Source organism: Leuciscus leuciscus (genome assembly GCF_965113295.1).
Source record: "Leuciscus leuciscus genome assembly, chromosome: 21".
Lineage (NCBI taxonomy): Eukaryota > Metazoa > Chordata > Actinopteri > Cypriniformes > Leuciscidae > Leuciscus > Leuciscus leuciscus.
Window position 1 is genome coordinate 20,792,388 of NC_138745.1, and position 10,939 is coordinate 20,803,326.

Below are 10,939 nucleotides of genomic sequence, written 5' to 3' on the forward strand. Positions count from 1 at the left end.
ACAGCCGACTGACCGCGCGGTGACCTTCGTTGCACAAAGCACGAGGTCCGTTGCGGCACGAAGTTCCTGGAGAACTTGTGGGTCGTGACCACCCTTGTGCAGTTCCTTCAGTGCCTTGGCCTGATGGACCTGCAGCAACGCCATGGCGTGCACGGCAGAGGCGGCTTCCCCACAGTCCTTGTAAGCCTTGCCGGTTATGTCCGACGAATACTTACAGGCCCGGGAAGGGAGACACGGTTCTCCGCGCCAAGTGGAGTTAGTGCACAGTTGCATAGCAATGGCCCGCTCCACTGGCGGGATACGCGTGTATCCCTTAGTCGCCCTGCCATCAAGGGTGGTGAGGGAGGAGGAGCCACCGGAATGGTTTCTGGCAGTAAAAGGTGCCATCCACGCAAAGGGCTTGGGACACGGTGGAGGGTTCCACACAAGTCCGATCCTGTTGGCGGCCCGGGAAAGCATGGCCATCATCTCTGGGTCCGTCTCGGGCACCGCTGACACACCAAAAGGAGGCAGCGGCGCCGAGTCGCTGTCCGGGGAGAAGTCTGACCCACCCTCCGATGCAGCGATCGACATCTGTTCGTCACGGGGAAAACCAAAGGAAGCGACTGGTACACACCTCGAGGGTGGTCCAGAGCGTTCCAATGGTGGCTCCGCTGGTTGCGGAGCGTGAGCGGGATGAGGGTCTTGGGGGTTGGTTCCCCGAAGGAAGCACGCTCACCGTAATCCTCAGGTCTCCTGTGCCAGAGCCCGAAGCAACCCTCATAGGAGGGTTAGATCGAGGCACTGGCATGGAAACTCCGCCCTTTTGCAGGGATGAGAGTCTCGGCCGGAGCTCCGAGATGGTCATCTCCCCACAATGGGCACATGACTCATCCACGAAAGCTGCCTCGGCATGTTCGAGGCCCAGACACACAAGGCAGCGATCGTGACCATCCCGCGATCCCAGGTAACGATCGCATCCAGAAACACACAGATAGAATGTCATCTTTGTAAAGCCACATTCTATCTGTGTAAGCTCTTTTAGGGCCTGCTCTCACTGGTGCTGAGACACGCAGGGGAACAGTCACGCAAACACAGACAGGAATGTGCACCCGTCTGTGCACGTCTCTCTCACTGGTCTTACCAGCCGTGAAAATGGCTTTTGAGCGCTCTCACCTGCGCACCTTACCAGCTGTAAAAACAGCTTTTTGTTTGCTCAAAGGCAAAAACTAAAAATAGAGAAGGGGAGAGAGAGAGAAGAGAGAGAGAAAAAAGACTGGTCGCGCTGTTGTATCGCCACGCCCGCACCTCTGGAGAAATCCAAAAAAGAAGCTTGCTTGAAATAGTCTGCACAACTCTTGAAGTTTAAAGAGAGCATCGAAGTGCTTGGCTCCGAAGCAAAAAGCTGATATGCAATCGCACCTGCTGCTCGTTATATACCCGCACTGTGAGGCTGAACAACTGATGCAGCTTGTTTTAGTTTCACTCGAAGTAGATTGGCCCCTCTAGCGAGATTCCTATCAGTCGGTCACGACCAGTGGTGGACAGTAACGAAGTACAAGTAATTCGTTACCGTACTTAAGTAACTTTTTAGCGTATCTGTACTTTACTTGAGTATCATTGTTTTGTGAGACTTTATACTTTGACTCAACTACATTTCGAAGTGGAAAACCTTACTTTTTACTCCACTACTTTCCTAAAACTTGTCGTTTCTTTTTACGTTCCTTTCCACAACATACATGCGTAACCAGTGACAGGTCAAAATAAGTACACGTGCTCCGCAAGTGTACCAATCAGAACACGTCGTGTTTCGCGCAGTTTGGGCGCTGCTGCTGACTGTGCCTGCGCGCTTTACTGTCTATGGCTGCTGCCTGCCTGCTTCTTTTCGCTGTCACGTTTAGCCAACGCAATAATGGAAGAAGCGCCAGACATTGAAATTGAGCACCCATGGCCATATTTAAGCGAATTTTTTGAAGTAGTGGAAAGGAAGAACGAGTCGTTCATTTTTAAGTGCCTTCTCTGTCTGCCTCAGAAGCATACGATTTCTTCTTTCAAGAATTCGCCATCCAATCTAAAGAAACACATCGAGGTAAGTAATTTTCAGTTTGACTGTGAAATTAATTAAAGGCTAATATACCTGTCGTTTTACCCAAACTGGATATAATACGCTCATACGTTGTGTTAATAATAAACGTGGACATCACAGTTCCATTGTGCAAGGTTAAGGTAGGAAACTGCAGACCTTTAGCAAAGCTCATTAACACCAACACTGCAAAAAATGCTTTTCTTACTTAGTATTTTTGTCTTGATTCCAGTCCAAATCAGTCCAAATCTCAAAAAATTCTTAAATCAAGATTCATTTACTAAAGTAGTAAAAGGATATAAGATATTATGTCTTGTTTTTTGTGGAAATAAATCAAAATTAAGTGAGTTGTTGCTTAAAAAAAGCAAAATTATCTGCCAATGGGGTAAGAAAAATTATCTTGTTTCTGTTTGAATTAAGGTTATTTTTCTTAGTGGATGCATCTTGATTTAATAATTTGTAGAGATTTGGACTGGAATCAAGACAAAAATACTAAGTAAGAAAAGCATTTTTTGCAGTGAAGGCACTTGGCTAGAAATAGCCTAACATTACCACCTAAAAATGCCATTTACTTGTCAAGCTCGTTCATAGAATGTGTAGTGTGTCTAAAGAAATTCAATGTAAAATGATGAAAATGCATTTAGGCCGATGCATTTTTCTGACATTTAGGCTTCTATTTGACTAGGTTTACATGCAAGGTATGATAGATTGGTAGCTACTAGCTACTTGAACAGTAGCCTGCCACTGATGTAGGCTAGCTAGTTACTCAGCCTTCTCGGCAGCCTACTTTGTACATGCATAAAAACATGAAATGTGCACTTCATTTATGAAATTGAGATATATTGCTGTGAAGATATTATGTTCATGATGTGTTTTCCCCCCTTTCTTTCCAGAGAAAGCATTCAAGTCACTTGGAAAGATACAATGCCCTGACAGCCCCTCGAAAAAGAAAAGCTGAAAACCCAGTTCCCTCCACTTCCAGACAACTGAAATTAGGAGAAACAAAAATTGTGAATCAAACAAAGGTAGACAACGTAGTCATAAATTTTGTAATTCAGAGTCTTCAACCATTTAGTGTGCTAGAACAGCCTGCGTTTAATGCTTTAGTGCAAGAGCTACAGCCTAATTCACGTGTGATGTCCAGAACTACATTGCGCCGGAAAGTAGAAGAGGGTGCCCAAGAAATGAAGAGAAATATTAAACAAGCAATGTCCTCCATTGAATTCATTGCCACAACAACTGACTGTTGGAGTGCAAGAAGGAGAGGATTTCTCGGGGTCACTGCCCACTGGGTGGATCCAGATTCATTGAAGAGGTGCTCTGTGGCACTTGCTTGCCGGCGGATTAAAGGGCCACACACTTTTGATGTGTTAGGCAGTGCATTGAATGACATCCATTGCGAATTTGGCATAGAGAAAAAAATAGTTAGAACCACCACAGACAATGGGTCCAATTTCATAAAGGCATTTAGAGAATATGGAGAACAACAACAAGATGAGAACAATAACTGTGCCTCCAGTGTGACTGAAGAGGATGCTTGCAGTGATGATGATGAACAGGAAGAGGAAGGTGTTGATGTTGACTTCATTGAGGTAACACCGATCTTAATGGAAGATGATGGCTTACAATTTCAGCTTCCAAAGCATCATCGCTGTGCATGTCATCTATTAAACCTTGTTGCCACAGTTGATGCAGCCAAGGCCAATTCCAATGACTCCTATAAAAGACTGTCACGATCAGCTTTTGCGAAATGCAGTGGCTTATGGAACAAGACATCTCGATCCTCCACTGCTTCAGATATCATAGAGGAAACGTGCAAAATACAACTGATCCGGCCAAATGACACACGATGGAACTCATTATTTCTCTCTGTTGAAAGAATCGTGAGAATAATCAAAGATGAAGGAGAAGGGGCCCTGAGAACTGTATGCACTGCACTGAAGTTGCCAATGTAAGTGTAACTTTTTTTAAATATACCTTTCATTCCAATATGTAATTTTGGAAAATATTGCTTAACTATTCAGTTGCTTTAAGTAAGGGGAAATGGAGGACAATTATAGTCCGAGCAGCGTCACCATTCATCACACACACACACACACACACACACACACACACAAAATCACTCACTCACTCACTCTCTCACAGACAGACACACAAACACACACTCTCTCACAGACAGACACACACACACACACACACACACACACACACACACACACACACACACACACACACAATCATTTACTCTCTCACAGACAGACACACAATCACTCACTCTGTCACAGACAGACACACACACACACACACACACACACACACACACACACAATCATTTACTCTCTCACAGACAGACACACAATCACTCACTCTGTCACAGACAGACACACACACACACACACACACACACACACACACACACACACACACACACGACTTAAGTGTTCTTTATGTTTGTTAGGTTGAGTTCAGTTGAAATTTCCTTTCTGGAGGAATTTGCCAGAACCATGGGTCCTCTCGCCAAAGCCCTCAACATCCTTCAAGATGAGACGGATGTTCAGATGGGATGGCTTCTGCCAACTCTGACGCTCCTCATCAATAAGCTTGAACGAATCCACATAAATTCCAGGTAAAGATTCTTTCCCCTCATGTTATTAAGGTGTATTCCTTATCATACACAATTCAACTCCCTTAAAACTTCATATAGCATACGTGTAGGAAGTTAATGTGTGCCATTAGTAAAATTATTTATAAAAAGAGGCCTTTATGAACACATTGACCAAGAACACAATAGATGTAAGACCGTCAAATCATATTTCACAATTAAGTATTGGGATGCTTGTTGTTATTGTCATTGTCTCAGTATAAATGCACGCTGTAAATGTTGTGATATTGTACTGTATCAGTTTCTCTCCCCCACCTCTAATTCCAGGTACTGCAAACCTTTGGTGGATGCAGTCCTAGAGGGACTACAAAAGCGCTTTAAAGACATGATGGCAGAACCAGAGTTTATTGCTGCTGCCATCCTGCTCCCAAAATTTAAAACAGCGTGGACATCTGATGAGAACCTATTAAACCTAGGTATGTATCTATGTATGTACATATGTTTTGTGGCATTTTTATTTCAGATGTCATGCGCTTAGTTCACAAAACAAAAGTAAACAAAAAAACTAAACAAGCACATTTATATAAGTTTATTTACTTAAAAGGGTGGGGGGTGGGGGGTTGTGACCTGGATTCATATATATGCCTAAAAGGCAAGTTTGATGTAGATGGACCCCATAGCCTTATTGTTCAAGGTACTACATGCTGTTCATGTTGTTCAGGAAAAAGAACAAGGAAATTTGACACAACCTAGACTGAGTTGTGGCCAGGGAGTAAAGCTGATCTAATGGGGCATAGAAACTGATCTTTGCCCTCATATGTCAGCTTTAGCTGCCTATCCATAACTGTGCATGTTGCTCCAAATTAGTTCATTCTTTTTCCTTTGTACTGTACACTGGAATTTCCCTATCATTTATATAACATGATTTCTGGCATCTGTCCCAATATATGTTGTATATTAGGACTTGCCTATATCAAGGACCATCTGGAGGAAGAACGTTCACATCAGTCACCAGCCAATGGATCGAGTGCTTCAGATGACGATGACTTCTTTTCAAGCATGAAGACAACTCATGGGCAGGAAAGTGTTAAACAGCTAGAAGGGTACCTTGCCTCTAAAGTAGACAACAAAGAGATACTGCAATCTTATCCTGCGGTTTGCAAATTGTCTCTTAAAATCAACACTGCCTTACCAGCTTCTGCTGCATGCGAACGTCTCTTTAGCACTGCTGGACTGATTTTCAGCCCAAGAAGGGCAAGATTGGATGCCAGAAATTTTGAAAATCAGCTCCTTCTCAAACTAAACAAAAAATATTTTAGCTTTAGGTAGGTCATACAGTTAACAGTGCTATTTCTGTTATTCTTCTGTTATAGCACATCACTACTAGTTAGTAGTTCTACATTCTACGTACTTCAGGGTAATCTGGTGGTGTGTTAGTTTCTGTTTTTGTGTGATTTATGCAAACACTAACATTTGTTTATAGAGTGGACATACAGCTGTGTTGTAAGGAGTCATGTTTAGTAAATTGGAAAAAAGACATCCTTTGTAAACTTTGTAAACCTTTGTAAACTTGAGTAAATCCGTTTTTGCAAGTTATTGCACAGCTCGGCTGTGATGTAGTAAAGGAGCAATGTGCCATGTGATAAAGGAATAAGATTTCTACATTACTTCAAACAATAAATTGTTAAAGAAATACGTGTCTAATGTGGTTTCCCCCCACCCTATTTATTCCTAATCATGTGGTTTCCATTTAGTAGGATGTGCTTATGATCATTTCAAAAGATATCAGTACCAGATATCACAAATAGAAAACATTGTATTTTCAGAGTGGTGTTAGTGGGCTTTTTTTTTTTTTTTTTTTACCTTGTATGACTTGATTGAGTGTATAAAGGACATGACAAGACATTGGAACTACATTAAACCAAATTACTTTTACTTTTGATACTTAAGTACATTTGAAGTCAAGTACTTTTATACTTTTACTCAAGTCGACGTTTAAAGGGAGCACTTCCACTTTTACTGGAGTAATATTTTACACTAGGTATCTCAACTTTTACTCAAGTACATAGTCTGTGTACTTCGTCCATCACTGGTCACGACGCACATTGAAGTAACCGACCGATAAGGGAACATAGCTGAGGCCATCAGATACTACAAGTAGAACAAATGGTCTTACAAAATTATTGAAAAAGGAACACTTAGTTGTTGTTACCTACTCCCTACTACATGTTTAAGTACACGTTGGTATTGTGTGTCAGCAGGGGAAGTTGAATATTGGTTGTGAGGGGTAGACTGGTGGCGGCTGTTGGAGGTAGACCACTGTTGGTTGTAAGATGTTGATGGTCGTTGGTTGGAGGAAGTAGACTTATTGTGCAGACTGATCTCATGAAATGGCGTATGTATGACACGCCAATTCGATTTCCATTTTTGGCGTGCTATCAACACGCATAATCGCTTTTCAGCGTGTTTATCAACGCCGTTGACTTAACGTTACATTACTGTATATATATGACCTACCCCAACTCCCTAAAAGTCCCTAAACCTACCCGTCACTGGGGTTAATCTTCTCCTACCATCCTAGGAAAAAAAATATCGATTCCCCGGTATCACGACAAGACGTGAAATAATCACGTTGGTCCCCTTTGGAAAACGTGTAGATGTCACAGTTTAACGCCCATACACGTTTGCCATATCTTGAAGATATCTGTACAATTTCCTATACCATTGTATAGATTATAAATGTAAGATCCCTTAACTCTACTCCCACACCTAAACATACCCATTTTATGGACAATATTAAAATGATAAAACGTAATGGACAGATATGTAGGAAAATGGCATTTTTATTAACAATATGGCATTAAAAGATAGTTTGAGCTACGAATCCTACCCCTAAACCTAACCATAACCATTTCTTAAAACTACCTAGGCAACAATTATAAAGAAAAACAACAGACAGACAAGTAATAATAATTTATTTATAGGCTACTAACCTTACAACACAACATCGATTCACAAAATACACCAATTTTATTAGCTTGATGTAATCCAAACCTTCAGAATCCATATGTTATTTGCAAGAAAAAGATCCAAACTCAGCCCTTTATCCAGTAATCGTCATCTTGACCGTAAACGTCAAACCCCGCGCTTGTTATGAATTCAAATTAAAAAATTGCGCCCTCAAGAAGCGACAGGTTACTATGGTTACGGCAGTAATATCAAACGCTCATTGGCTCTCGCCTGCTTCGTCACAGATTGCGTCATGCACATTCACATTTGAAATGAAGCGCGCACTGCCGCGCAGAGGGAGCGAACCGAACCGAAGACGGATTAACGTTTTCATGGATTTGAATTAATAACTTAAATTCTGCTCTGTCTGTTACCTCACACAAAACCACTGCCAGAGAGGACTGCGACACATCGTCACGTGAACAACTTTTGGTACCGATTTTGACATTTTCTCATTAAATAAATGATTGTGATTATACTTGTCTGTCTGTTGTTTTTCTTTATTGTAGCCTATAGTTTTAAGAAATGGTTATGATTAGATTTAGGGGTAGGATTAGCAAACGTCCGGGGATAATGGTACGTGTAAGATTCACGTCTGAGGCTGTTAAACTGTGACATCTACACGTTTTCCAAAGGGGACCAACTTGATTATTTCACGTACATTTTGCTCCGTTTCGCTCGGACATTTAACGGCGTAGACATACACGCGGAAGATGACGGTTCGTTTCGGCGTGAACATACACGCGGATAGCTCAAAATGCGTATAGATAACACGCCACTTTTGACTTGAAAGTGGCGTGTATGTTTACGCAAAGTCATGATGTCATGTTGTATTGTGTGTGGCACATGAATGGAAAAGGCCTTGTACTATGTTGTTGCCCCGAATAAGCCAGGGCCTCACAAGCACCTGCTTTCTCTCTGCTGCTTGTGCACAGCACTTGGACAGGGTGTCCGCAGGGTTTTAAAAAGTATTAAAAGGTAGTAAATCAAATTAGTAAAAATTAAGGCCATTAAAAGGTATTAATCGCCATTTTACGAGGTATACATTTATTTTTAATTTTTTTTGTAAACTACGGGATAAACGGTTGTCTTTCATATTCCCTCTGTACGCAATAGGATAGCGCTACAACCAACCAGAGCAACAAAGAAGTTTTTTTCGGTCGGCAAAACTGTGGATGAAACATTTTGCGCGCTGAATTGGATGACTAGTGGCTGCTGAACGTCAAGCTCCTTAATAATAATAATAATAATAATAATAATAATAATAATAATAATAATACATTTTATTTGGCCGACGCCTTTCTAAATACCCAAGGACATCATACATGTTTCGGAGGACATAAAAGAAGGAAATAAATTAAAATACATTTAAATTCATAGTAGGCTAATACATGTTACAAATAAGACAAATCAGAAAAGTGCTAAGAACGCCAGAAGAAAGCACTATAAAAGAGTGTCAGGAAGGTTACTATGGCGATATAGAACTAAAATGTTTTAAAGATTAAAAGCTTTCTTAAAGAGATAGGTCTTTAACAATTTTTTTAATGAATTGACTGTGTTTGCCTGTCGAATGTGGGAGGGGAGGGCATTCCAAAGTCTTGGAGCAGCGCAACTGAAGGCCCTGGCCCCCATGGTGGAGAGGCGAAATTTGGGGGTGACAAGGAGGCCAGTCGAGGAAGAGTGGAGGGAGCGTGTAGGAACATATCCTGATAGGAGGTCATAAATGTAGCTGGGTGCAAGATTATGAAGTGCTTTGTAGGTGATGACGAGGGTCTTAAAATCAATACGGAAGTGCACAGGGAGCCAGTGTAGAGTGATAAGGATAGGTGTAATGTGTTCAGATGGTCTGGTACCAGTGAGGATTCGAGCGGCAGAATTCTAAATAAGTTGAAGTCTATTTATCAGCTTAGAAGGGAGACCGATGAGAAGGGAGTTGCAATAATCCAGACGTGACGTGACAAGGGCATGAATTAGGGTTTCAGTGCTGGCTTGTGTCAATGAGGGTCTAAGCCTGGAGATATTTCGGAGGTGAAAGAACGAGGTCCGGGTAAGTGATTTAATCTGAGATTTGAATGAAAGGGAACTGTCCAGAATGACACCAAGGCTTTTGACTTGAGTTGACAGAGGGACCGTGATCTCATCTATGGTTAAATTGAGGTTTTGCTGTTTTGAGAGAGTAGATTTGGAGCCGATGAGCAGGACTTCTGTCTTATTGGCATTAAGTTTTAAAAAGTTTGTGTTCATCCAGATTTGAATGTCTTGAAGACAGTTGCTGAGTGAGGTGGGTGGAAGGGGAGATGAAGGTTGAGTTGAAATATAAAGCTGGGTGTCGTCAGCATAGCAGTGGAAATGAATTTTGTGGTGTCTCATGATCTTGCCCAGGGGAAGCAGATATATAATGAAGAGGAGTGGACCCAACACTGACCCCTGAGGGACACCCTGAGGCACAAACGCACAGGCCGATTTATAGTGTTTGAGTTGTACGAACTGCTGACGATCCGTGAGGTATGAACAGAACCAGGAGAGTGCATCCCCCATGATACCAATACTGGCCAGATGTTCAATGAGGAGGGGATGTGAGATGGTGTCAAAGGCAGCGCTCAAGTCAAGTAAGATCAGGATGGACAATAGACCAGAGTCAGCAGCACAGAGTAGGTCATTGGTGATTTTTACCAATGCTGTTTCCGTGCTATGTTTAGCATGGAAACCAGACTGGAAATGTTCATACAGATCATTGTAGATGAGATGGTGATGTAGTTGATGTGCCACGACCCGCTCCAGTATCTTGGAGACAAAAGGAAGATTGGAGATGGGATGGTAGTTGTTCAAGTCATCAGGATCAGCATTGGGCTTTTTGAGGACCGGAGTGACAGCAGCAGTCTTAAGAGTGGGCGGTACAATGCCTGTGGAGAGGGAGGAATTTACTAATGTAGTGAGTAATGGAGCGATGGAAGGCAGGCATGCTTTAAGAAGACTGGTAGGCAGAGGGTCTAATTGGGAAGTAGATGTTTTTGATTTGCTGACAAGTTCTTTGATCTGGTTCTCTGAGGCCAAGGTGAAGTTTGAGAAGGAGATGGTTAAAGCAGAGCCCTGCAGGGCAGTTATGTTGGTCAGGTTATGAGCTGGAGTGCTAGGAATATTAAGCAGAGGGTCATGTATTTCTTGAATTTTTGAATGAAAAAAGTTTAGAAACTTGTTGCAGAGTTCCGTTGAGGGGTCAGAGAATACATTTTCAGATGGCTTAAGGAGCCGGTTTACTGTAGGAA

General features: G+C 42.1%; 1 protein-coding gene across 1 annotated transcript; it reads left to right on the top strand.

The window, feature by feature from the left end:
- The first annotated feature begins 1,518 nt into the window (after positions 1–1,518).
- On the top strand, positions 1,519–6,750 carry LOC309485691 (uncharacterized protein). The gene is made up of 5 exons (XM_082152626.1): positions 1,519–1,540; positions 2,012–2,068; positions 2,956–4,013; positions 4,521–4,688; positions 4,992–6,750. The coding sequence occupies exons 3-5, from the start codon at positions 3,199–3,201 to the stop codon at positions 5,200–5,202; spliced, it is 1,194 nt and encodes a 397-aa protein (XP_082008752.1). The 5' UTR covers positions 1,519–1,540; positions 2,012–2,068; positions 2,956–3,198; the 3' UTR covers positions 5,203–6,750.
- The last annotated feature ends 4,189 nt before the right edge of the window (positions 6,751–10,939 follow it).

Excerpts from the sequence above, each read along its gene's own strand:
- LOC309485691 (XM_082152626.1), top strand. The coding sequence starts at position 3,199 with ATGTCCAGAACTACATTGCGCCGGAAAGTAGAAGAGGGTGCCCAAGAA. Across the intron at positions 4,014-4,520 it reads ACTGCACTGAAGTTGCCAAT|GTTGAGTTCAGTTGAAATTT; the intron begins GTAAGTGTAACT and ends TATGTTTGTTAG. Across the intron at positions 4,689-4,991 it reads CGAATCCACATAAATTCCAG|GTACTGCAAACCTTTGGTGG; the intron begins GTAAAGATTCTT and ends CTCTAATTCCAG.